The sequence below is a fragment of the Columba livia genome, chromosome 6 (assembly GCF_036013475.1).
Source record: "Columba livia isolate bColLiv1 breed racing homer chromosome 6, bColLiv1.pat.W.v2, whole genome shotgun sequence".
In the NCBI taxonomy this organism is placed as follows: Eukaryota; Metazoa; Chordata; class Aves; order Columbiformes; family Columbidae; genus Columba; species Columba livia.
This window is the reverse complement of record NC_088607.1, coordinates 17,800,154-17,828,148: the sequence shown is the minus strand read 5'-3', so window position 1 is coordinate 17,828,148 and position 27,995 is coordinate 17,800,154. Positions and strand designations below refer to the sequence as shown.

At 44.5% G+C, this 27,995-nt stretch overlaps 1 protein-coding gene and 1 long non-coding RNA gene across 2 annotated transcripts; one reads left to right on the top strand and one right to left on the bottom strand.

The window, feature by feature from the left end:
* Positions 1-1,179: 1,179 nt before the first annotated feature.
* Positions 1,180-19,538, top strand: LOC110362230 (uncharacterized). Its single transcript, XR_010473496.1, has 2 exons — positions 1,180-2,579; positions 10,850-19,538. It is a non-coding gene; the product is annotated as an uncharacterized LOC110362230 (long non-coding RNA).
* On the bottom strand, positions 7,624-27,995 carry PKD2L1 (polycystin 2 like 1, transient receptor potential cation channel). The gene is made up of 15 exons (XM_013368462.3): positions 27,526-27,995; positions 23,675-23,788; positions 22,253-22,380; positions 20,834-21,090; positions 19,737-19,961; positions 18,567-18,795; positions 18,125-18,295; positions 17,228-17,409; positions 15,171-15,291; positions 14,434-14,532; positions 13,657-13,778; positions 13,215-13,332; positions 12,829-12,965; positions 11,890-12,037; positions 7,624-10,897 (listed from the first exon to the last, which is right to left on the bottom strand). The coding sequence occupies exons 1-15, from the start codon at positions 27,818-27,820 to the stop codon at positions 10,685-10,687; spliced, it is 2,559 nt and encodes an 852-aa protein (XP_013223916.2). The 5' UTR covers positions 27,821-27,995; the 3' UTR covers positions 7,624-10,684.

Sequence of the window (27,995 nt, the reverse complement as noted above, 5' to 3'; positions counted from 1 at the left end):
TTCATCTTCCACCCCAGCAGGGAGTATTTTTCAGCTGCATCATTCTACTGGTCTGGTTGATGCACCTCATACTGTTGCTGAGGAAGATTTCTGCCAGTACAGAGGTAGAAGACAGTGGCCAGGGGTGTGTTTATTTAAGACAAATACTCATGACAAGCCTGAGGAGTCGGATGTTACGGTATTTTTCTCTCACTGCAGCACTCTGTAGGTTGGTGGGTTCCAGCACTGCTTTCAGCTGCTCTTCCACAGAGAGGGGCATTTGCCTTGTAAACCAACAGCCTTTGTTTCTGAATAAATGATGTGGTCTTTACAGGAAGACAACAAAGACATTAACCTAGTGTAAGGCTCTAGCAAGCACCAAACTACAAAGCCCTGTTACTTTTACTGAGTGACATAAAACAAATAATGCTACAGGCCTTGCCTTGATATACTGTGATAGCAAGGCAGGAGCAACCTGGGTCATGTTTCAGATCCCATGCAGGTTTTAGCACAGGTTTAGGTTCTTTGCTTTTCCTTATTAGCTCGTGGTGCCTTGAGCCTCAGATCTGTCTGTTACTACAGGGTCACAGAGCAGGAGAGACCCTCATACTGTCCTGGGCATGGGGGAAGGGGCTTACCAGAAAGTTAGTATCACAAGAACCTCTGTTTGAAGGGGGTGCTGAGAGTTTCCTCTAGTCCAGTTTTCCATATGAGACAAAACTTGCCCCCACTTGATCAAGTCAGACATGGCTTTGTCTACCAGAATCACTAGGCACAAAATTTTCAGACTTGTTTCTTCACTGCTTTCTTTATTATGCTGCTTTCATTGCCCTGAGGATCCAGGTTGTTTTTTGTTTGGTTTTTTGTTTGTTGTTTTTTTTTTTTTAAATCCTGCCTAATGCTGAATTTCATAAAGGTCTTAAAATATTTCGAGGGCCTGAGTCAGCAAGAGAGTGCATGAGAAATACGTGCAGGAGGAACTGCATGCAGATGAGTACTATTGTCTTCTCTACTGAATGCAGTAAGAAGAAGATCCCAATGCTCTGTACAATAGCAGGGATCAATGCAGAAGACAGTATTAGACATGGTGCATGAATAAGGGATATCTCCTAACTTTTCTTTTTCAAAAGCTTCAGTAAACTGTTCTAAAGGACACACATGTACAGAGGTCTACACTTGTGCTGAATCTGCTGCATCTACAAATTCACCACCTCAAGCATACAAAAAAAAGACAAAAACAAAAACAAAACCACACCTCGTTGTGCCTTTTTCACCATGACTGATCATCATGTCAAAGTTAGTTCTGACTGGCCTCCCTTACTTGGTTAAAGTGCTGCTTTCCTTGGGGAAGATGGCTTTTGCAAGACTTGCAGATTATTTGTAAGAAATCTGACTTTGTCTAGTTTTGTTAAGCTTTTAGTCTATTATCTGAATTCATAGTAACATTTAAGCCTTAATTAGCTAAAGATAAGAAAGGATTCAAGCAAATCTAGGAGTAAAGGAAGTCAATATTTATCTAGTGAGCTACACTGAGATATCATTGGCTTGACTCTGACAGAAATCACAAATAACTAAACTAAACACGTACAGGTATTATCTTGGTAAAACAAGTAGTCAGACAAAGATATAATATCTGTACTCTAAAGTATCTAGTGCATATAAACCACTGTTGCAGCGCTTCAGTAGTTAAAAATCTAACACCATAAATGTGCTCAGATATTTACAGCTCCAACTTGCTGTTGTTAGTAATGTTACAGAAAGCCTAGGACTACTATAAAATGTACAATAAAAATACAGAGAGACACTCCTTTGCCTCACAGTCCAGATAGATGAAGAGGGAGACAACACAGGGAGAGAGAGCAGAAATGCCAAGGTCTGATGAGAAAGTTAAGAATAGAGACCAAGACCAGGGGTACATCTTAGCCACACTGCATAGCAGCTACGAGGGAGGAAAGCTTTGGGAGCCTACTAAGAAGAAAGGAAGCTCCCATACCCTCTCTAACAAAGCAGATCTGGAGAGACAGCAGTCATGACTGCCCCAGGTTCTTACACCTCTAGGACTGCAGACTAAGAAGAGGCACCAGGCTAAGCTGAGGCAACAACACAAGTTCCCCAGTGCAAGATTCTCCCGCGCTTAGCCCAGGATGGAACTCCCTCAAGTACAGTTTGCATTGCTATTTACAAGTCAGGAATAGGTACTTCATCCTTCTGCTTCCCTTTTGAGGGCCTCAGTGCCCACAGGAGGTTAACAGGATTAATGTGTGTTTTATCTTTTCCAAACCAGCTCTCCAGAGGTCAGCTCCCTCCCTAGACATGAATGTTGACATACACAATGTTACATAGACATTTCACCTCCTTCCTGAGGAGTAAAGTCCAGACTGCCCCACCAGTCATTCCTAAAATCTGGTTAACTTTTATCCACTCTCAAGTCCTGAGCTGCTGCCATTAGTATTTGTTGTGACAGCGCTGAACAGATTCAGACTTTTTTGCAGTAGTGGCTGTACACGCAGAGTCGCAGAGTGTTCTTCCCCAAAAGGACACTGCACAACAGCAAAATGAAGAACAGCATGACAATAAACAGCTTGTATTCTGGAGAAGAGGTAAGAAACCAGCTCTGTCTCATCTATAACTTCCCCCTTCCTTTGTGCCTTCCTAGATGCCTAACAGTGCTATGTGATCTTGACAGAGAACTACCATGCCACGTCCTTCCAAGACAGGGTAGAACATCACATTAGGTTAAAGAAAAAGGCAAAGCACAAAGGCTTGGAAATCTCAGCTGTTCTCTGTTCTGCTGCAGACTGCAGGAAAATCACATTCACCAATAAGGAAACTGAGGCAAAGAGATGAGGAATCAGCCAGTAGCAAGTTTTATCAAAGAGAACCCTAAGCAGTAGGCCAGACTAGGTGTTTGACTTAAGCATAAAGGCAGTAACATAGATGAACAGGAGAATAAAAAGAAGGAAGCACTTGGTTGCACATCTCACCCAGTAATGACATAGGAAAAAGCCCCACGCTCCCAAGTTACTTACACCAGAGCCCTTTGTACTTCCAGAGCCCTTCCAGCTTGCCCAGCTATGTTCCACTAGGTCCTGGGACCACCCCAGTGTTCAGCTATGTCTTTCAGTAGAGCCATGGCCTGTTGTTTGCCTGCTGCTGTGTAAGTGAGAATGACTAGTAAATGCAAAAGGGGCAGAGGGTTGTCCAGAGCCCTCCAGGAACTATTGAAGGGTGGCTCAGTGTCCTGGGGCAGGAGACAGTTGCCCTAAGTTCAGGAGAGGCAGGTGGAGTAGATAATCGTGACAGAAAAGATAAGACAGGTTTGAATGGAGAGTAAAAGTCTGGGTGTGGAACACCAGGAGTGGCAAATGTTGGTGGTGCTGTGCTTAGCAGCTCTCCAGGACATCAATACATTTAGGAGTAGCTCCTCCAGGCACTCAGGCTGAGAAAGAGAGGACAATAAGTAAACTTTAATGACTCACAGAGACAGCACAGGATAAGAAACACTGTCATCTCCCAAAAGGTATGGAAAGGCACGTATGAAAAGAAGGCCATGGTTGCCAGGCTGAGAATGCAGAAGACATGAGAACTCTGTAACTGGTGTTCTTTGTTCTTTGTCATCACAAGGACCCCTGACCACAGCACCTAGACACAGACCTCAGCACCCAAATTCCAAACAGTGTGTCATGGAGGTACCCCAAAGTTAGTTTTAGGCAGACAGCCAGGTCCAAAACAGGCTTTTATTCCATCTGGAAAGTCTGGGAAAACAACCAATTAGAAACGGGGTTTTTACACTTAGTTAGTACTCCGGTAACATAAAACACAGATTCAGATATCAACTTGAGGAGATTATTTGGAGTACAGCAAAATAAGAATAATGGAGATCCACAGTGTGCATACACGTGGCTCACCAAAAACAAGGCCAGAGCTGTGCCTGACTCCAGGAAAAATACACCCACGTGTCTAGTGAGGAATTATATTAATGATATACACTTGCCTGAGTCTGGTAAGGAATTACTAAAGAAAATACACGTGCTTATATTTAAGCATGGAATACACTCGCTGGTCCAGCGAGGAAAATACAGTTATCACTCACCCACACGCAGAGGTGAGGCAGTCCCATTTTTTGGGAGGTTACCTTAGACAGCGTCCCAGTCCCAGGAGGGGTCTCCGCGGCAGCATTTGGCCCACACTCCCAGAGGACCACACAAAAAAGTAGCCTTGGCGGGACCCCGTTTTATAGTCTTGTCAGATCTGTCTGTGGGCAGTCTAGAAGCTTCGCAGCTTCTCTGCACCCCCCTGCTATGGCTACATGCACCTCTGCACCCCACTACTGTGGCTATGTGCACGGCCTCCTCTCTCCTCATGACTCTGGCCTGTGTCTCACAATAAGAGCCATTAACTTGCCCCATTGCAGGAGACGGGGGAGGTGTTGGGGAAGAAGCGGGGTGTGCACACATGCAGCTGCCACATCAGTTCTCAGCGGGAGGTGTGGGAGGGGGAAGAGTGTACTGCCACACAGTGCTTTTAGACATGTCTTGGTGCTCATGAGTAACAGGTAACAGACCAGGATTAAGTGCAATTGATTCTGGTTTAAAATGAAGTAACCACTGAACTTTGATGCATTTGTTTCCTGCTCCTGACGCCCACATTGCCCACCTCCGTGCTGATCTCTGACCATTTCAGCCTCCTTTCCTGCTCTACTTTCAGCAGCTCTTCAGCAACACAGCACGTACCAAAGCCACTCTTGTCTCACACCAGAGCTAAAGACCTCTGTAGCCTGGTCCTGCAGCCAGAGTATGGCCCACAGACCACTTCCTTTCATCTAAGCATCAGGGCCCTACAGCTTTCTTCACCAGGTTGGGCCATTCCTGTAGAAGGCATTTCTTCTCATCCCTAGTGCAAGAAACAGGCAAGTATGCCTCATAGTGCCTGAGGTTTTCCTTTCTGAGAGGTATTTCAGCTCTCTCTCACAAATCCTGCCAAACCCAGCAAGGCTGGCAAAATCAGAGCTGGAAAAGCCTTTGACAAACCATGGCCAGAACACAGAGGAGACAATCAAGGAGGCTGTTTCAGTGCTGTACTGTGTCCCTCCCCTCCACCTTGATCTTGGAAAGTCTAGTTGTGGGTTGGATGTCACAAGTCCCCTTCCACCACTGTTTGCCTCTTTTGAAGGCAAACTCCCAGTCACACATCTCATTGTGATCCAGTAAGCAGCTTAAGGACCAGAGCCTTGTGCTATGGGACTTCAGCTTGTCCACTGCCTTTGTCTCCGTACATACATGCTGGATAATGCAGGCTGGTGGCATGGCCTCTTCTGGACCTGTACAGGATAAAACCCTTTGAGGCAGAAGAGGCTGTATTCCTGAAAGAATTCAGAAAGACTGAAATCTCTCACTGCTGTAACAGTTGCCTGTTGTATAGGAAACTGAGGAAAAGCTCTGCCATTTTGTTTGTCCCAGAAATCTTTGTATGTGATTTCAAAGCTATGCTTTGTGAACTCCAAACATGTCTGAACAACCGGGGTGATTTGACACATCACAGTAATGTGTGTGTGTGTATGGGGGTTTTCTGTGTCTGAGCTAGCCATTTGCTGATATTTCTGCTGTTATTTTTGGCAGAATGGGACCCTGTATGCCAGGGGTGTCAAACTCATTTTCACCGGGGGCCACATCAGCCTCGCAGTTGCAGTCCTAAAATTACATTTGGCTCATTGAAGGCAACTGGGAGGCTGATGTAGCCCCCGGTGAAAATGAGTTTGACACCCTGCTGTAGGTAGCCACAGCAAAGAGAAATTATGGGATGGCTTTTCAGCCCTTTATTAAGCAGCACAAGCACTGCTGGCTTCAAGATCCTGCTTTGCATGTTGCACTGATGGGCTGTTTCTTAGGCTGCTGTTGTGCCTTTTGGCACCTGAAGGCGAGCATGCCAGCAGAGAAATGACTGGTATTTTCTGGGGATAGCACTCGTCAGGACACAGCACCATCCATAGCTGGTTTGGCACATCCTGTCACTGCTGGGCATACTGCCTCTCTTGGTAACTTGCTGTGACATGTCTCAGCAAAGCCTGGCATGACCTCAGGCTGGAAGACCCATCACCGAACACTCACATTGTTTTGTCAGCTGAGCATTGAAATTCCTCCTTCAGCATTCCCGGGTCTGGGCTTGGCCTTAACTCACGGGACCCCAGGGGTTGTCACCCTTCTGCCACCTGCTTGGGCTTCTGGCATGTGCATAGCACAGCAGGCCAGCAGTGCCATCTCTGAAACTGGGCCATGAGCAAGGCTTCTTAGTTCCTCAAACATTTAATTCCACCACCTGTCTCCAAAACCTGGCATATTCTCTTTCATCTATCCCTTGGCCTCTGAGCTCAGGAGAGGGGCTGGACCTGGCCTTCGCTGAAATTCCTCCTACTTCCACTGCTCTCCCAGTGGTGGTCTCCTTGCTTTCACATTTGAAGGCCCTGAATTAGGGTTTCCATGACCAGCAAAAGGACAGCACATCACTTCATCTGGGTTTGTAATCAGCTGCCTCATCAGATGATGCTGATTCCTCCTCTCCCTTTTCCCTAGTTACTGATAAACACGAAGAATGCTGATAGTTGTTCCCTGATATTGCTCTTTTCTTTATAAGTGACTCCTGCTCTAATGTGTTGGCAAAACAGGCAGGGCAGTCTACAGCCAAGCCTCCGGTGCTAAAGGCTGACATGTCAGCAGCAGCTATAGGCTAATACTAGCACATATAAAGGACTTTTCACAAGACCACAAAAAATTACGAAAACCTGTACTAACCCTTTTTGAAGGTCAGAGAGAAAACTGTAACCTGCTAGAGATGGGCGAAGTTTGCAATGAATACTTGGGTGGGAGGACCTAGTGTCAAAAAGTGTGTTTTGGAAACCCTGGGCTCTGCTTCTGACCTTTTGCCACTGAGAAATTAATTTATCTGTGTCTTGGTTTCAGTAAAACAAATGTGAGATCTACCAACCTCCTTTGAAAATGGAACAGAGAAGGGTCTGTAGGTATGAAGGGTTATGAGTGGTGCCGACTGACATCTACTGGCAAACTAAACATGGTTGATAAGGTAACTCCAGAAACTGGGCTCTATTTGGGGGCAGATTTACGTGAAACATGAAATGTTAGGCTTGCTCGTTGTTGGGACAGATTAATTATACTTTTGGAGAGAAGGAAGAAGAGGTACTGCCAGGAGCTTTTCACGCTCATGGCCATGGCCAGTTGGGGTTGCCCCTTGCCAGATGCCTGAGCCCACTTTTATACATCTCTGCTGTGCCACTCCCTGCACACACCAATGAATCTCTCTGTTCCTCACTTGTGCTTTGACACCATGGTCAGGGCACTACTTTCTCCCCCTTGGCTGGATCCGAGAGCACCTTCAGGCAAGCCTTTCCTTCAGAGCACACACAGCACCTACCACAGTGGGGCTCAGGCCTTGGCCACTGTGACTGCCAACACAAATAGCCATGGTGGTGATATCTTTTCAGAGCACCTTATATTTTTCCAAACCTCCTCCTGAAGATTTTTAACACCTCAAGGCTCAGCTGTCTTCTGCAAGACAGGGCTTCCCCAGCCAGACACGACAGTTTGAAGGGCGATCCTCTACAAATTGGAAAAAAACACAGCCATGCACCTGTTGTAGAGGAAAAAATACTTTACTTTCCCCATGAGACATATGTCATCTAAACAGCTCCTGATAGGAGTCCTGACAACATACATGTGAAAACAGAAGCTGCATGAACTTACCATTCAGTGTATTTATGTTGTTTCTCAACCAGCTTGAGCACATGATTGACAATCACACACAAGCAATTGCTGGGGACAAGTGATTACCTTGTGCTACTCTAGGACACATCGTATAAATGGCGGCATGACGACAAGGAACAGACAAGACACAGTTGCATGGAGACGTACAGGAGAAGACACTAATGCAGGCACAGGCATATACCAGTGACAGAGCTTGTTTCACACTATGCGGCACTGGCACCACCAAAATCATAACATGGGGCAAAGGGAGCAGTCTTTCTGCCAGAAAGGGGAAAAGGAGCTCACTGACCAGGCTGTTGATGACACTCAGGAGACCACAGCAGCCTGTGGTTCTTGTCTGATCCCAGCCAGAGCTGGTTCAGGGCTCCTCCACAGGGCAGGCTGACTGCTGCCCCTCGCCCAAAGGAGAGGAGGCTGCCAGACTGTTCTGGTCAGTAGGAAGCAGGGAGCCCTGGCAAGCAGGGCTTGCAGCTTCTGTGGTTGCCATGGACCGGCAGAGCGAGGGGCAGAGCTCTCTCCCAGCTGCAAGAGCCCCATGGGGCGCTGTGCTCTCCCTTTCCGGCAGAAAGGTGGCTTCCTGGGATTCAAGCTTGAACAAACCATGCAGCACAAACACAACTGTTTCCCTCCTCCTGCTTCCCACATTGCTGGAGGCTGATGATGACTGTCCTGTGGATCTGAGTCCAGCTGCCACAGCGTGGTCCTCTTGCCTCACCTGCCTTCCCTGACACTCACAGGGTCCCTGTGCAGGCAGGAGCAATGGGGTGGAGATGGCCTTCTGGTGTGTAGTGACTGCAGGTTCCTGTGCTGTGCTGCCGTGGCTGCAGCATCCCTGCCTCCATGGGTGAGTTATCTGTGGGGCTGGTCCTGCAGATGTTTAGCAGAGCTCAGAAGGGCAACAGAAACACTGGGCAATGCAAAGAGAGAGGTCTTATGCCACCTTTTCCGTTGAGCAGAGCAAGCAAGCAACACTCTCCCTGTGAGAAATCTGAGGTTTTATAAAGCCAGGCCTTACAGGTCATCACTTTCACCTTCATTTTCTTGGCAGGACCCAAGTTCAGGATCCTGTTGTCCTCACAGTAGCTGTTTCTATGTTAAGGAACTGAGCCTCAGCCAGCAACATGTCTTCCACTGACTCTACCAGCACAAGATCAACCCCCTGAAGCAGACAGTTGCTGCTTGGATCTCTCCTGTAGTGCCAGACTTAGTTCTTCACAGATCAGTATCCCAAGTATTTGATATCTATCCAGTAATGCAGGCTCAGGACCTCACCCAGTATTCTGAGTCTCTGGAAGAGACTTCAAAAGAGCAGCCTATATTTTTTGTTTTTAAATTAGGCCTCAATAAACATAGTCTGCTATTGAGCCAGGATCTAAAATACGATCTTACAAATTAATTTAAGGAAGAACCTTCCTCTGTGACTTTCAGCACACAGAGCACCTGATTCATTAACCACTGAGTGCACTGTTCAAGTCCATTAGAGAGCATGTAGCTCCTCTGTTCAATTAGAACTTCACATATGGATTTTCTGTATAACTAAATTCTGGGGAAAAAAAAAAAAAGCCTATTTGAGGAAGTTCTCCTGACATGGGCCATTTTCTTCTCAATAACACAATAACTTCAGTGCTTAGAGTAGGAGGAAATAAGCAACATCACTGTTCTGAGTTCAGCTGGAAAAGCTGAAGGTAAGAAGTTCCTGCCCTGTTCTGAATTCAGTAGAACTGGGAGTCAAGAACTGTGGCAAAGTCTCAAAGATAAGTATTATCCCCAGCAGCAGGAGTAGCTGATGGAAAGCGAGCTGTGAGACCCTGCAGCTCCTGCATCCGCAGCTCCTGCATCCACAGCTCTTGGCTGAAATCTAAGCTCCCTGTGGGCTGGATGAGAAGGTCTCCTGCTAGACTCTGACAGCTGAATGACCCTCTGCTTCAGTTTATCAATGATATTTTGTAGCTGTGGCAGCCCTGGACTCTGTGGACAGGGCTGATCCTGTGGTCCTTCAGACATTCCCAGGGAGGCTTTCCCCCAGAACAGAGTGACACAACCATCTCAAAAAGGTGCCAATACAAAATTCCACTGCACAACATCCCCACTAAGCCTATCACTGCACTCTATAGCACACTGAACAGTGAGTGTAGTATTAATATGAGTTGTTAGTAGCAGCCTGGAACAACTTGCATTTCCATTGGCTTTAAGCCTAGAGAGCCTATTTGAGGTTAACTATTGTAAGAACACCAGCAATTAAGATATTTGAAATACATCTACAATGGTCCCCTATGGCTGCAGTAGTCTGCACAAACTACAAGGAAGAGAAGTCTCAGACAGGTGAAAAATGCCTGGAAAAGGAGTATTTTGCATGCGATTGAAAAACTAGCATTTATCTCATTTTCATAAAATGAGTCAAGTCTTAGCATCCTCTTTTCTCAACATCTGAATCCAAGGCACAGAGAGGGTTACCAAAGCATTCTGGAAACTACAACAGAACAAAACTGCTGGTAACCAGGTAGGCACAGATAATTAAGTTTTTCCTTTCCATCTTTCACTATTTTTTTTTTTTTACATGATTACCTCATCTTTGTGCTGCAGATAATTGTGGGAGTTGGGAACAAGTTACAATGTGCCACTCCAGACGTAAGTTTTCACAGAGATCTGGGGTTTCTGCTTTTTGGGAAAGGATAAATAAAAGATTATGTGTCAGCCTGTTCAGAGGCCAAATTTCTACCTACTCCAGAGATATGGGGGCCAAAGTTCTATTATAGCTTTGTGACATTACACATCATAACACTGGAAAAGAGCATCACTGATTTTTCACATCACTGGTTCCTGGCAACAGTAGTACATGCATCCAGCTCTCTAGATTTTTCTAACAGTGGGAAAACAACAGACAGTGACAGAGTACGGTAGGAGGCAGACAGGGAGCACTGGGCTGTTCACTAGAAGCGCACATCAGACTGTGGCTCGGCGTTCTTGGGCACCTGAGATGCTGGCACACTTGACCTGGGCAAGATGGGGTAGACCCCATTTTGGGAAGAGTTGCCACTCAGGTTGTTTCCCCGTACAAGTTCTATTCCGCAGCTTTCTGCTTCTTCTTTCCCCAGCTGGTCCAGGCTCTGAGGCAGCAGCTCTTCCTGATTGGGTTCTTCCTCCTGTGAACCAGAAGAAAGAGCAACCTGCACTGTTAACAAGCTACCAAGAAATCTAGCAACATTGCAGCAGAGAGGCAAAGGTGTGCATGATACTTAAATATCTTCCAGCATTCTTCCATAAATTAGAACAACCTGCCTGTCTGTTGAAGACCTGATATATAATTTGCTGCAATACACTGATGAATGTACATTCAAATATTAGACAGTTATCTTTTTGTTCTCTACAAGAACATACACAGAAATACCAAGGGAGAGCAAATCTGCAAGCAAATGCTCAAATAATTTTTTGGGCATTTTCACATGAGAATTAGGACCCTCCAAACTACCCCTTCAGGTGGGAAGAGATCACAAAACTACTCTGGAAAAGAAAGGCTTCTTTCTGACTCAGCTAGGTCACCATTGTGAAAGCCATGAAGATATGAAGTAGCGACACGGCTCCTACATGCTTTCTACCTTTGACTTTAAAGCTGAAGACCCCAAATATGCTGGTTGGCTGAAAATAGGCAGTCTTCGGCAGAAGTCGTAATTCTGTGAGGAGGCTCTATGGGAACACCACTATCGATCTTCCACCTCATGTGTGATAATTAATCCACAGGAAAGATATCAAGATCACAGTCCACAACACTATCATGAACTGTTCTTGCTGGGAAGGCCAGTATGATCTTTTTTGACCTTTGAGGATAAGTAGGTGCAAAAAAACTAAGGACAAGTGAATTGCATTCACTGCCACAGGAACGAGCACGGCCTCAAAGGAGCTGGAAGGTGTATTTAAGGTTACCATGGACAACTGGGGGGACACAAAAGCAAGAAGCTTTTTGTCACTCTGCTTGAACAGAAGAGGCTTGATCATACAAAATGCTGACCCTGCCCAGCCCTTTCTGGTTTATGTCAATGGGGACTGAGAAAGCAAAGATGATACCAGGTCCATTCACATAGCAGGACTGGTCACTTACCCTGAAACTGGTTCAAATGCATGGTGGAAGGCTACCTACCTTGCTAACATTATCCAGTGGCTTTCCCAACAGGTCCTTCCTCTTCAGCTTGTTTCTTTCCAGCATGTCTAGCTTTTTTACCACTGCATCAATCTTGGAGCCAATGCTGTTTATTGACTGTTCCAGCTGCAGCACACGTTGCAGGAGGCTGAGGAAGACATGGAGAGAAATTGCAAGATTTTTCTTGTCACCAACAGCAGGATTTGCAGCTGAAATCTTACAGTCAATGGGCCAGACCTCAAATAGGAATGAATGCTCCACATCACAGAACTCATTCATACCCAATGAAGACATAACTCCCTGCTACACTGTGTTTTCATCTGTAACGAGTGGTTCTGCTTAGGAGAGATCCCTACCAGTTTGGATCACTATATAATCCCATTATTAAATATTTAATCCGCTTCTCCTTTCGTATGGCCCTACATGGATTGCTCAGTGTTTCTCAGTAGCAGAATCAGGATCTCCTGATTCTCTGTGCTGTATTTATCCCATGTTCCTCCTGTGGAAAACCAGCCAAGTGTTATTCTCAGACCTGGAGGATGAAGGCTGACTCGGCCATAAATCAAGGACATTTATTTATTCCCACAGGACCTTCTGTAAAGGTATCAACTACCCCTGGCCCAGTTATCAGGGCTGCCTTCTGACCTCAAACATGACAGCATATTGCCTGTGGCCAGCTGACAGCTGCAGAGGTTATTCAAGAGGCAGAAAGCAAAATTTCTTAACCCAGTCTTTTACAGGAACAAGCAAACTACATTATAAGAACTGTCCCAGTTCTCTCCTGACCTGCTCGTTTACACATGTACAAGATAAAAGAAAGGACAAGATCTTACTGAACCTGCTTAGCATCAGTGTAAACAGTTACATCGGGGAAGAAAGTAGCAAGGAATCAGACCCCTCGTTTGCAGAGGGATTAAACTACTGGCAGCACAAACATACACTTGGAACTCTTCTTTGGAGACCCAGCTGGCCTTATTGATGTGGTTATTCTTTGTTTCCACGTAGCTCAGATTCTCATCCAGGTTGTTGTCACCATAGGATTTCCCCAAATTTTCAATCTCTGTATTCAGAGCAACCTAGAAGACAGATAAAGAAACTCCTGCAAAGCTGAATACTAACTCTGTGTCAGCTTTGCTGTGAATAACACAGAGCTTCACAAGCAGTGATACACTCAGCTGCTGTCCAGGCAGAGTTGAAGCTGTGTTTGAGTTGTCTGCTTTGTTTATACCACAAACCCAAAGATTCCAGAAGGCCACTTTGGAGTGATCTCTACCAAACAGAGGGTTTCTTTCCTTGCCCCTCCTCTCCTGCATTTTTGTTTTTACCCTTTTTGCCTCTAGGTCATGCTTCATCTCCTGTTGCTCCTCTTCATCAAGGATGTGATTGCCATCTCTGTCAAACCTGGAAAAGGCTGCTGTGATCTCATAGTCTGCATGGCCCAGTCTGCAAAAGAACAGAAAGAGAAAGCTCAAGGCCCTGAGTTACACTGCTAGGCTCTAACAGTGAAGGGAGCAGACCTTTTGAAATCAGTGTATAGTTTCCTCCTGCCAGTGACAAACCTAAACATCCCAAATGGGAGAGACAGCAACACAAACCCATTTAGAACAGGAGATTAAACATGTCAGGAAGATAATAACTGGGTTTTTTTTGAATCTTACATTGCCCAGATCTGAGCTAACTGCTCTCCCAGCCTTGAAAACCAGAGTATTTAAGCTAACTGTATGACAAAGAGAAAGGGATAGGCAGGCATCCCTCAAGCTGACTCACTCCTTCAAGCTGTTCTTGAAGTCTTCAAAGTCCAGTTCTTTTGTTCCATTCTGCAGTGCTTTCTGCACATCAGAAATCCGCTCCTTCTTCAGCTTCAGCCTCATGAGTGTCCGGTTGTAGCTCTGTTACCAAAGGTGCAAACAGACATGGAATCATGCAGGCAGAACAGTGAAAAACAGGGCAGAGTGGACAATGCAGTCTGGGTGAGCAGATGCTAAGTAACACAAGATTTTAAGCTTTCTAAAAGCAAGAATACAACACTGCTGAATGAGCCCCATTTCTAAACTAGGATCATGCCTTAAAAGTGACAAATACCATTCTTTGCATCCCACAGCACAGAACTGTGACCTTCCAGGATCTTTTCTGGAATTTGCCCATGGGAAATCCAGATGTAATCCACTAGATCTGCAGGAGCAATGTAATATGCTTAGCTTAGTGAAACAGGACCTGCCATTTTATTGATCCAAGAACATTCTATCAAGGACTGGAAGAGCTTTGTCCAGAGACAGTCCTGGGAAGAAAAGTCTCTCAGAAACACTACCAACATGCTCAAGTAACAGGATTTCCACAACCTCTGCTTTCTCATCTTCCTATTGCCAAATGATTTAGGAGCTTGATTTATCCCAGAAAGGAACTGTGACTCCTACATGCACCAAGAAGGTGAATCTGGAGTTGGCAACCACTGTTTTTCTCTAGTAAATTCCACATAGGTTGGAGACTTCCAGAGAATGCTTCAGGATTTATCTAGAAAGTAGCACAGTTTTCAGTATTCATCACCTGCTTCAAGATGTCAGAGAGCTGCAGCTCATCCTTCTGGCTTGAAAGTTCCTCCTTGACTTCTGAATAGGTATCATTGATGATGGCCAGAAACATGTTCTAGAAAAAGGGGAAGAAAACAAATGAACAAGCATGAGGCATTTTGCCTGCTCCAGCAGCTGAAGTAGCAAGAGAGAGACACAGCTGTGCAAGGCTCAGTTAAACAAGGAGCTGTTTCTACATGGGGTATCCCTTGAGCAAATTAAAATGGGCAAAGGGAAGGCCCACTTCAGCCACACTGGGTTTTCTCACTGGGGAGGATGTCCTTGCCATTAAAGCAGTGGCCAAAGGTACATTTGTACCCAGCTCAAACACCATCTTTGGTAGTCTCTCCTCCAAGATCATTAGGAGCATCCCTCTGGCTTCCCAGAGACTGTCCCCCATGCTTTGTTCTCTGCCTGCTACAGAGCAACTGAACTGATCCCCTTGGATTCAGCTGCCACATTACTGGTATTCCCAGCCAGTTTTAGTCTTCACCTTAAAAGATGCAGGTATGGCCCTTAATCACTCTGAACATCAGATCGCCAGTTGCAATGACATGCTCTTTGTCTACCTTGATCTATTTGCACTGCAAAGCTATTGTGACAGAACCTTCCTTTCTCTCTAAGCATTTGCACTGCACCTAGCTTCGGGATTGTCAGGAGGGGTGTCTCAGATACTGCTGTCAATACAGGGGCAAGGAGGGCTTTCTTGCTTACCAGGAGCACAAAGAAAACAAAGAACACATAGGTGACGAAGTAAATAGGCCCAAGGACCCTGTTGGCATTGTCAATGGAATTGTAGTCAAAGTCACCGAGAATGATCCGAAACTGGGTGAAGCTGGAGGAGAGGAAGAGCACAAGGTCACACAAAGGCACATATGTTTGTCCTCAGACAGTCCTGAGGTGAACCCTGAACCTGACTGCAACCCAGATGGTTGCAGGCACAAGCCAGAGCAGGGTCTAAATCATTCAGTCTGACTGGTGAGTTAACCGTACCCGTAGTATTTCGGAGGCAAATGGAGTTGATCTGGTGAGAGCAAGAGCTGGCTAGAAAGTAAAACATGGTTTCCACACAAATTTCTGGTTGTCCAAAGTGTGTTTTGGTCTGAACAGGAGTTAAAAACAAAAACAAAACAAACCCTGAATTTTCCCTTATAAAGGCATTTGGCTCATTGAAGCCTTCTCTGGCAAAAGAGTTCAGGAGACTGTGAAGAGAATATTAGTACTGGACAGTGCTCTTCAACCTTTTGCAGCTCATAGCCCCTATAAAGAAGTAAATTTAGATCTATTGATGAGAAGTTTGCTTATGTCAGTTAACTATCTCTTGTAGAGCCCTTAATGGTAGAACCTGGATCCCAGAGCTCTGTGGAACACAGGCTAAAAACTGCTGCTGTAGCGGTACCTCCTTTAACACCACACACTGCCTGAGCAGGCCCATGGAGTGAAGGGCTGTCTGAGACAGGACATCTTAACTCAGCTCCCAACACCCCCTTCTGTGGGGGCTCATCCACCCACTGGTCACCCCCCATCTCAAGTATCTTAATACATTATCTGTGGGACTTCATGGGAAACTGATCAGTGAAATGACTCTTGCAAAAAAATATCCTCCAATTATAAAAAAATTAAATCTAAAAAAATCATAATGAAAAAGACAGACAGACACAGACTGGGAAGCCACGTGGAGAGAAAAGGACTGTGAGAGCCCCGAGCCTGAAAATCCTGTCTGAGAAATGCAAAGCTCCATTTCAGATTCCTTGCATTTGGACTGTTTAGGGAGCTGAGAATGTTTTCCAGGTCTAAAGAGGAGGAATGTGGCATTGCTTCCTTTTCTTTGGCTTAAATTGTCCCAATTCAGTGACACTGAAGCGTCACCTTCCAGCAAGAATTTATTTTTACCTCTTTTGCTTTGAAAATTTCTACTTAATCTCATTTAGAGTTATACAGCATATTTTAGAAAACTTTATGTTGAATTAGTATTAAAATTATTGTATTATATGACTACCAACTTTCAGAAATGAAGTAGAGGTGTTATCAAATCAGATATAATGATAAATAATATAAATATGAAGTTTCTGACTTTTCATTTCAGTGTTTAATGCAATCATCTTGACAAGACAAGTGCATTACTCCTGCTTTTTCCTGTGAAAACCTTGTAGGAACAAACAGTATTCCTTCCAAATCTTTGTTCAAATTGATGTGCACTATCTGATGGAAAGATAAAAGTTTTCATGCAGCTGTTGTGCAGACATTGAAACAATGTGATCACCAAGTGTATTTGGAAGCCAGAGAATTTCAAAACTCTGGAGCTTCTATCACCTGAGCTACAATGCTGTTCTGCAGAAAGATGTTAAAACACTCTGTATGTTGAATACCCTTGGTGTGCTTAATGACTCCACATCAAGGGAAAGCTGTCTGGGCTCTAGCAAACTGCAACTTCTCACTAAAGGCTCACATGAAAAAGCTGGGATTTCCACGAATTGTAGGGCTGCAAGGAGTCTTAGAGTCTGATAGGATCAGCTACTCACATCCTTACTGATAAACACCAGACAACCAGAAATCTGTCTGTAACCCCCAGTTTTCTCACTGCATTCTTTTGTCCGTGATGATGTCACAGCTGAATGACTGTTAGAGACTTATTAACCATTGTGGCTTTATTACAATGAGATACAACAAGTGTCTGATTGACGTTCAGATTTCCAATAGGGTGAACCCGGAAGGTAGTTAAAATTCTTTTGATGAAGTGATAGAAACATGGTTCTGACTTACACACTTACATGCATTTAACAAAGGTACTGAAGTTTTCCACTTGTGTCCCAAAAAGAAGGTAGCCCAGCTGGGCATAGGCAAAGAAGACAATGAAGAACATAATGGCAAAGCCCAGGATGTCCTTGGCACAACGTGCCAGTGTGGAGGAGAGCTGGGTCATGGTTTTGTTAAAGCTAATATACTTGAATATCTGTTAGAAGAAAGAACAGGGACAAAATTAGGTCAAACCATCAACTAGGTCGGTCTCTCTCATATATGCACATGCTTACTAAAACAAGGGGTTCACTATGGTCAAAGCACTGAGAAGACAGCCAGGCTAAGGGAATGGTGGCTTAGCACTGAGCATATTTGTCCTAAGTGTGCCACCATATTCCTGTGGGACCATAAAGATATAACTTTGTGTCAAAGGAAAATACAAAGAGGGACTGCTTTAAGGACAAATGTCTTGAGGCTAATGAGGAGCCCCAGGTACAGTGTGGCTTTCCACCATGACAAGATACTTTGGTTGAAATGCAAAGTCCACCCCAACAGATGGGTAATTGCCAGTTGTTGGGTGGCCATCATGAACAGAAAACCTGGTTTGCCAGATTATAATCCAAAATACCAAAACAGTACAGGATGGACCAAGTTACATTGTACTCATCACTTTTTAAAACCACTTTTAAACCACAATGTCTGAGTTCATCTCCCTGTCTTTTATTTCCAAATAACTGGCCTCAGAATGCAGGGTGAAAAGTTGTCTGGATTTATTGCAAAACAGAGCATGTGACTTTGAGGAAAATCCTTCTATGTTATATAGCTATTACACTCCTTCACTCAGACGGATGGAAGACTCAGCCTCAAAGCTATCTAGAGGAAGGGGTCTGAGACTGGAAGCTTTGCGTCTCCCACACCCTCTACCATACCTTGATCCAGGCAAAGAATAAGTTGACTGCATTCATATTGTTGTACTGTGTCTGCCAGAATGCCAGGAACTCGAAGTCTGCGTAGGTATCGGGGTGTTTCAGCAGCTCTCCCAACAGCCTGTTCACCTCAATGGTGCGGAAGATGTGAAACCCAATAGCAATGATGGAGAGCTACAAAGAGGAAGAGTCTGCAGTGACTGCTGTGCCTATGCTTTCTGCAGAAATTAAAGAGTCACAGAATTCCTTAGTATCACACTTCACAGCTGCAGTCTACTGGAGGGGGATGGAAATAAGGTCTTAATGCACAGAATTATGCCCTGACTTCATAACCTCTCAGACATGTCTAAGGATCTCTAGATAATTTTCCCAATTCCTTCAATTGTTTTGGCCCTTCTACCTCTCTGCTGTTGCTCACCCAAAAAAAGTGTGCAAGGATTCTCACCAGAATGACGACCACATCCAGGATGTTCCAGATGCTGGTGAAGTACTGAAGTTTGTGGATACGTAGCTCCAAAATCTCTTCCACCACATAGTAGAAGATGAAGACACAGAAGACAATTTCACAGGCAACAATGAAGAAGTCCCACACACTGACATATCGTATAAGCTTGACTGTCCGGATTTGCCAGGAGGGAATGGCACCACCAGTGGCTGGAAATTCGACCACTAATCTTGAAGAGGACAAGAAAACTGATAATTACAAACAGGGGAAGGGAGGCTCTTAGATAATTTTGAGAGGTATTGAACCTAAGCATGACCTGTCCACAAACCATGAGTGGCAGAGTCGTGTGTTTATGCAGCCCTACTTCTGCTGCTTCACTGCCCATGATAGGAAAGTGTAAAAAGTGAAGAGAAGTGTGACTGGTTATGTCAAGAAGGTCAAGTCTTCTTACTAATCTACACAGCATCTACTGACACCATCAAGTCCTAGCCCTCTGGTGGACCATACTAAAATATTAGCATTTTAAGGAACTGTGGCATTGCATTAGGTCTGGCTGAGATAATAATTTTCCACATGGCAGTCCTCATCGTGCCATGCTTTGTGTCGGCAGCTAGGAAGGCGCTGAATAAACATCATTGTTTTGGCTACTGCTGAGCAGTGCTGGCACAGCTTGAAGGCTGTCTGTCCAACATTCCCCCTCACCAGTAGGCTGGGGGTGGGCAAGATCCTTGGAGGGGACATAGCCAGAACAGCTGACCCAAAGTGACCGAATATGGTATCTTTCATAACATATGACATCTGCTCAGCAATAAAAGCTAAGAGAATAGAAGAGGTCAGGGGGCATTTGTTATTATGTCATTTGTCTTCCGGGGCAACCTCTACACATACTGAAGCCCTACTTCCCAGGAAGTGACTGGACATCACCTGCTGATGGAAAGTACAGAATAAATCTTTTGTTTTCCCTTGCTTTCACACGTGGTCTTTTGCTTCATTAAGCTGCCTTTATCTTGACCCACAAGTTTTTTTCCATCTTATTTTCTCCTCCCCCCTGTCCTGCTGAGGAGTGATCGAGTGGCTTGGTGGGCACCTGGTGTCCAGATAAGGTCAACCCACCATGGGCATTGAAGAAGAAGCAAGAGGCAGAAGAATATTAGGTGGGATTCAGCTTACCTCAGAACACAGAACAGATTGATATTTGCATTATACACAGAGAAATCAATGAAGACAGCTCGTGTTCCCCGATCCAGCCACAACTTCTCCTTCAAGATTTGCAGGGCTTCAGCACTCTCTTCTCTGGTCAGCTTGAGGTCTATGTAGTATCCTCCCCCACTGTAACTGGTTAGTCTTCCCCAGTGAGATGAGCCACCCAGCTCCTTCTCAGAATGGTACCTCCACCTGCAACAGACAAGCCATAAGCAAAGGCATCACCATCCCATGCTTGGATATGACCTTGTAGCCAGGAGAAATTAGACTACATCTTCAATGGACAGAGCAGTTTTAAATGAGAGAGTTGGCACTTAATTCCTGTTCCAGATCTGAGCCTGCATCAGTTCTTCATTACTGAGAGATTTCCAATCTAGTGCTTCCCAGCAGTAACACAACATGACTTGTGATACTATGGAGGGAAAATTCTGCAGGTTCGTTGGCTATGCCACAGCCTTGTTTGCATGGAGGTTACTCCCAAGATCTGCTGTATTGCCTTCTACCATGTTGCACACAACCCTTTGCTGAGAACACACTAGGCATCTCATATTTCTTTATGAACAATAGCTCCTCATTCACAGGCCAAGACTCATGCAGCAAGCAAAGAGTTACTAAACTGCAGCTACCTCACATTATTATAGATAAACAGGTTTTTGAGATGAAAAAGGTGCACTTCCTTCTCTCTGGCTCCTGAAATCCAGAGAGAGAAGCAGATAGCATCATTCATTTGATAGATCTGGTTCCAAAGGTCTCTATTTATTATCACCCTCTTAAAACCAGACAACAATCTCTACCTAATTCTCCACTGGATTTTTTATGGCTTTCCCAACAGGCCCCACTCTGCCACTCATTCTGTTGTGCTTTTCCTTAAAGTGATGCTGTGCCTTACTGATATACAAAAGGACTTGCTGCCACTGACTACAAGGGGAATTCCAGTCTTTTATGAAAAACTCAACCCTGGCATCCTGTGGCTCAGCAGATTTCATTGTAATTAGAAAAGACTAATGTGGGGCAACAACAAATCAGAGATTTTTCTAATCCTGAACAGCAGAAGATGTACTTACGCTGTTCCATTGATGAGTCCAAAGGAGACCTTTTCCTCCTTGTCTTCTGAATATACATCATAGCAGCCTGAGATTTCCTCCTTGAAGTCATCATGGACCACACAGGAATTGTTCTTCACCTTCAGTTGTCGTATGCGTGGGACACCCAGCAGCAAGTTCTCATAATAGATGTATGACTGGGTGCCATGAGCTGCTAGGGACTCATTGTTGTACCACTTTGTCCAGTAAAGATTATCCAGAAGGGGGCCTTGTGCATACTGCAAGGGAGAGAGATGAGAACAACTTCATAGCCCACAGACCAGAGGAATTTGCTTGGTCTGGACTTGAGATAGTAAGACCTGACCCACCCCTCTCTACTCCCCAAGGCGGAAGGTCATAGAAGTTTACATTGGATATACGCTAAGGAGGGGAAGACCAGGACTGGTGGAGCCCTAGGGTGGAGGAGGAATTCTGGACAGTGGGGTCATTGTTGGCTTCTCACAGGCCTGCAATACAGTTGCTGTACCTTGTTGGGTTGGCAAAGAGACAAGGGCCCTGCAAGCCTTTGTCCCTTCCACTTCAGTGAGCACGTGTCTCAAGGAATTGTCCTGGCATGAGGTGTGAATTATGAAAAGGGCATGTGCTGGTGCCCTAGAAGCAGTGGGGAAAAAAAATAATAGTGCCATAGTTCATTTTACTTTTTAAATATACCAGGGAAAGACAAAGCTAACTGACAATTTCTCGCTGACTGTCGGAGATAAGTGGCTGCAATATCTCAACACTTACTGTGGCTCATATCATTCCTTCACTAGTTCTTTGACAGATATGTGTTAGACCCTAGCCATCTTTTCCTCTCTTTATCCTCTTTGATAAAAGTCAGTGCAAATTTTAATCCAGCTTCTTCATAAGAATCTATAGATCAGACCAGCTCAGGCACGAATTACAGGCAGGTTAAGAATGCTCTTCCCACAACTGCCCATTAAAAGGGACATAGGCTTATTAATAAGACACCAGCATTAAGACATTGGACTGTGGGATTCAAAGCCATTTCTAGCACAAGGAAACCTGGAGTAAGTCACTTGGTCTCTCTCTGGGCCAGTACTCCCTATCTGTGCAGCGAGCATCATAACACAGCAATTTATTTTATTTATGTCCTGTCTGTCTTTCTGGTAAATTTCTGTGGAATGGACTGTACTGGGCACACACAGAACTCAGTATAGCCAGTATTCTGTCCACAGCGCTCAGAGGGATAAACTGTATTTTAAATCAGTGGATATTTTGCATGCAAATGATATCATAACTATTGCTAGTAGCTGGCCAAAGCTTGTGTCAGCAAAATCCCTTGCTGAAAGCACCAGGTAGCACATCCAGAGGGAACTCAATACCCAAGTCTAGCTGAGATTCTCAGGGGTCCCCATGCCAGGCCAGACTTGTACTCACCACCCAGAAGTCAGCCATACTGCCAATGGACTGGAAGGAGACACGGCCATCTGTAGAGGTCTGCAGGAAGAGCTCAGACATCACTTTGGTGTAGTAATAGGCATTGGAACTTGTCATTCCATATGTCACTAAGAGAAGAGACAAGAGGAGGGTCCTCCCTTATACCTGAATATTGGAGCCTGATATAAATATATGTAAATACTCACTTTTGGTGTAGCTTATAATTTTGCAGGTAAGCTGAGCAAGGCAGAAGAGAAGAAACCTTGGGAACTCTAATCATACTACTTTCTGCTTTTTAGGGATTTAGAAAAGTTTAAAAGCCAGAGAAGACCATTGGATGATGCAACTGAACAGCTTCAGTAACTATTTATTTCCTCAGATAAAATTTGTGAAAGGAATTTTCTTTCTCAGAACAAAGTCCATGATCTGTATTTTGAAGTTCTGATTTGAATCCATAAAGGTATAGAGACCACCCCATTTTCCCAAGTGGAAAGCTCCAGTTAAGTTCTCATCTCTCACAAAAACTCAAACAGGAGTAGGCTTTAACTTCCCTGAACATGTTGTTTAACTCTTCAGTGCTCCTTCCTGTGAATGATCACCTGCTCCATGGTGATGACTAAAAACATGTCCTAGTTTTGAAAGGGTGCCATGAAAATAAAGCAGCTGACATTCAAGACCTGCTCCCCCACCCCACCTTTCTGGATGAGTCAGTGTGTGACCACACATACGTCTGTGTGTGTCTTGGTTCTTTAGGAAGAGTGACTGAAACACTGTCTCCCTGTGCCAATGTGATAGTAACTCAGGTTGGTATTGTCTGTCTATCTCTTCTGCCATAGGGTCCTTGAAATATAATCCTCTTCACTGTCCCATGCCACAGGTGCTCGTTTGTGATAATGAATGAACATTCCCAAAACACAAACAGCCATTGTTGTACCCACACAAAGCCCATTAGCATTCAGTACAGGGACGCATTAAATCCACCCAAGAACAACACTGTGAGCTGCCATGTGCTTTATCACCTCAGCCACCCCTCCAGTCTCATAGGGAAAAATCTGTGTCTTTGGCCCCAGGAAGTTTCTAGAGCTGCTCTCTGGGTCTTGAACATTTGCTGTGAAACTAAGAAAAGACCCTGGGCAGATTCTCAAAAGGACTGTGAAGTTAATGGCTAGAACTGATAACGTGGATCAGAAAATACTGATTAAAACTAGCCAATATCTATTAGGTCTAGAGCAACAGTCAGTTATCTTACATCTGTGTGCAGCAGCTGTTCTGTAGGTTAACGACACACCTGCTTGCTGCAGGGACTGCATATACAATAAATTCAACACCTACAGCAGAATGAGGAATTTAATAATAAAACCTCACGTTATTCCTCTCATGCTGGATGCAGACAAGCACCCATCAGATATGACAGCCACTTACATAAACAGATGTCCACCAAAAACACAATATAGACTAGCAGCTCTCGCAGTGTGGTCTTGACATAAAGCTCTCTGTTTTCAGCGGTGTTCTCAGTCAGCGTAGTGCCCCACAGACCTGTTGGGTGTACAGAAGAAATGGGAGAGTTGTGATGGCCATTCTCCAAGGTCATGTGAGGAGCTGAAGTCCCATTTCCAAAGAACATTGTTGGGAGTTGGATTTTTGTCACTTTTCAAAGGAAAACCACTCTTCATTTCAAAACTTGACTAGGAACTGTAAAAATGTGTTAAATAACCCCTAAAAAGAATGATTCCAGTGCGAACAAAAGATTTGGGTCTGACAAAAACTGAAATATGCTGGCTTTCTTATTTTGCTAAATCACTCTGCAGTTTTCTGTTTGAGTTCAATACGGTCTGATCTTTTCCTGCCTGTTTTTCAGCTTACTCTTGACAGCAACTCAGTCTTTGTCACAGGTACTCTTGAAACCAAAGTTGCATCTTAGTAATTTGTGTGCTAACGGCTGATCTTCTGACAGGTCTCCCATAGCAGAACTGCACCTGATGTTAGCTTTATAACTATTAGTCCTCTTAGAGCATATTGAACCATGAGACTCAAAATATTTGTCCCTTCCTTACCCAAAAACTCTTGCGGATTTATTGTACATCATAAGACTCAATCAAATAACCCAACTCAATATTTTCAGCATAAAATTTAGAGCCAAATTGTCTTCAGGATGTCTATCAATAGAGCTCTGCTGACTTCAATACAGTTATGCCAATCACAACAGCTAGTGATTCAATTTCTTCACACAGTGAAAGCAACTCATTAAACATCACCAGGGTTGATCAAAAAGAGAGAAACACTTCCTTTAAAAGGAGCCTTGATATTTTGATGAATCGCCTGATACCATTAGTGTATTTGTTCTTTTTCTAATGGCTTTCTGTTGTGACTTCTGAAATGCTCTTGAAGTTGAAAGGCCTAAGAACTTCTACTTGAAAGCCTCATGATGGAAGCCATGTCAATAATACCCATAGTCTTGCTGCTTTCTGCAGCTTCTAGAGAGCTCAGCCCTGATGTCCACCCCGAGTAGTATTTAATAATCACCTTCCTGCAAGGCAGGATCAAAGCTGATCAAATGCCATGCATTTGAAGTCATCTCTGGCAGAGGACAAAGCGCTTTTTTCTTTGGAGCAAGCGAAAGAGGTATAGTGGTCCATGCGCATTTACTCCTGTCCTTTCAATAGCTCTTTGGCATCTCAACAGATTTAGAGAGCTTTTTGCACCATCAGCTGTCATAGTGACTGTTGCAGCATCCACCCTCGCTCCTGGACAGACAAACCTACAGCCTGTTCTGGACATGCCAGACCAGCAACAGAAACGAGAGCCTGGAGGAGATGTGGATTAACTCATATGCAGGAGAGAGTAGCATGTGGTCTACAGGAATCTCCACAATGGAAAAACCCAAGGAGACACAACCCAACCATCTGTTCAGATCACTTTGAAATGACCCCATTCATCTCTATATGTGACTACATCACAATCTTTTAACAACCTTATTTGATTTTCCATGAATCAGAGAACCCCTAATACCCATATGTTGGGAACAGAAGCACAGCCTTTCTTTGCTTTGGGCATAGAAGTGTACTCAGGAGCACCTAAATACGGGAACTCTCAAATACCCTTGAAAACTTGTTCAGAGACTTGCCCAAAACTATACCTGAAGTACCATGAGGCTGGTCCAGTACCCTTTCAGATTGCATTCAGTAACTGTAAAACTAGAAAACAGGCAATCAATACAATTTGTTTCTAATTCTTGTGTTCCTGCTAGTAACAAGTTACTTGTAAGAATTAATGACAACATCAGTATTATCTTCCAAGGCTGCTTTTAAACCAGACTTGTAACCCAGGTAAGTGAGTAGCTCACGATCTCAGGTGCAGCTGAAGATCCTCTTCCAAAGGCAGTGGGAAGCTGGATGGCCCTCATCAGCCACCATGCCATCCAGATACCCAGCAAAGTGTGTCTGCAGGCTGGCCATCAAACAGCTGTGGTGGCAGGAGGCAGCAGGAACTAGAGGACACAGTTTCTTGGACACAGTTTAGAGAGGAATAGTCCTGAGCAGCGGCAGTAGTAGCTGCTCACTGGTAGTCTAGCCCAGTAGCTGCTGAGGACATGAAAATAACTCAACAAGCCGACTATGACCAGTACCGCTGAAGAGCTACAGACACATAATCCCAAGGAATCTTTTTTTAAGGAGAGACAAAAAAAAAAAAAAAAAACCACAAACAAACACCAAAACAAACAATCAAAAAAAAAAAAAAAAAAACTAAAGCAAAAACACACCAACACTGTCCTTGGCAAAGCAACTTATCTTTACTACCTCAATTTTCCATGTGAGACACTAGGGTGATTAAATGGAAGGGGAGAGAGAGAACCAGCAATACTTGCAGAGACAATAAAAAATAATGAGCACCTAGTAAAGATGCAAAGGAACGATGCAAATTCTTTAAGGGAAAAGTCCACACCTCAGTGCGGTTGATAGGGGTCTTCCTTGTGGCTGCACTGGCCTTTGGATCTCATTTCCCCAGCTCTGGTCTGTCCTACAACCCTGTTTGCCACCCTTGGTGGCAGGACACACTGCTGCAACGGTCACTGAAGGAAATGCTGTAGTGTCCTGACAGGTATTTTCATTTGCATGCTCCAATTCCAAACCTGGCGTCTCACAAATGAAATTTTAATGTTAAAGTATGGATTCATTTTTCCTTTTTAAGTCTCAAACAATGCCTAGAAGAAAGGATATTAGGGAAAAGAAAAAGCAGATAACTGATACACTGCTTCTGAGCAAGATGTAATTACCCATCAAGCCCACCCAGTGTTTGCTCTGTGGCCAAAAGAAACCTCTAAAGCCTCAGTTCTGGCTTCCCTGTGTATTAGTAGTGTTAGTCTGTAACTGTTATGACAAGTAAGAAATAATTGATCATGGAGGTGCTGTGCGCTTCGGGACGAGGCTAAACTGTTATTCACCCACACATGCTGTTAGAGGGTACAGCTCTGAGAAAGGTTCTTGCCTTCCAAGTCACAAAGAAAAGACACATAGGCAAGAAAATAATAATTTCCACAAGAAATACAGTTTCTTGCTTTGTCTTCTCTGTTTTTACAGTATTAGGACTTTATGCTTTCTATAAGAAACTGTTCAACAAACATTCCTGCCCAGGGCTGTATCCTTACAGGAGACCTAACTTGCTCCCAGGTTTTTGATTGCCTCTGAATAAACCTGTAAAATATTTCGTTCGTTCCCCTTTGTCTTTTAGATCAGAAACTAGCACCTCTTATTTTCAGCTGTCTTAAGCAAAACTTTGTTTGATACATTCCTGTTATCCTCTGCTTTTCAGTCCCGACACTACTAGATTTTCTTTGGTGGATATTCATAAGTCACTGTAACATGCGGCCCAATACCACCCAATCTAGAAAATGCACACAAAGGCAGAATAGTCTCATCACCAAAGTGATGGCTCCTATGGATTCAGGACAATTAAGCTAAGTCCAAACCTCTGCCAACAGATTCACTGCATGACCAAGAGCACACCACTAAGTCTGTCTGTACCTCCTGCCTTATAGAAAAGATAACAGGACAGACCTGGAGCTGCAGCAAAGCACAGGGAATGAGGATGCTCTCTCCAAGTCAGCCAAAGATGATCTCGAGAGTAACGCTAGTCCATGTTAAGCAGGCTCCCGAGCTACACGGATACTATAGGGTTTCTACCTTCTGCACCCCCACACTTACCCCACCCCTCACTACACCATCACTCTCCCCAAGGGCTAGTTGGTCCTTTCTAGTAAGGTGTCATAACTTTACCTCGGATGCCCCTGAAGATGTAGAAGCAGCACTTGAGGAAAGGACTTGTCTTCCCATCCATAGCTTTGCTCTGCTCTTCCTGGTAGTACTGTGGAGCCCTCACCTCTTCAAAGTTTTCATAGGGATTCTCCAGCATGGACTTGGGGTTGTAGATGGCTCGAATCTTCAAGGAGGTGGAGGGAGAGCCATTATAAACAGGATTGTCCCATGCTTTCTTCCCTACTGCCTCTAGTTCATGCTCCTCTGAGGCTCTGAAGTGGCTTGCAGCTCTGCTGTTTAGGTGAGCTGAGCTCATGGCACTCACTGCCAGCAGAAGTACTTTTCAACTAGAATGGTGAAGATTGCCTGCCCAAGCTGGAGTTGTATGAGAAAATCAGTCCATGCCAAACAGCCTGTCCAGCTCAGCAAGCCAGGAGAGGGCACAGCACCAGCTTCCCACAGACAGCACATATCCTCTCTCTATCTCTCTC

Coding starts and splice junctions, on each gene's coding strand:
- PKD2L1 (XM_013368462.3), bottom strand. CDS start 27,820: ATGAGCTCAGCTCACCTAAACAGCAGAGCTGCAAGCCACTTCAGAGCC. Junction 18,296..18,566: donor TGGATGTGGTCGTCATTCTG/GTGAGAATCCTT, acceptor TCCTCTTTGTAG/CTCTCCATCATTGCTATTGG. Junction 13,779..14,433: donor TCTCTGACATCTTGAAGCAG/GTGATGAATACT, acceptor CTTTGGTAACAG/AGCTACAACCGGACACTCAT.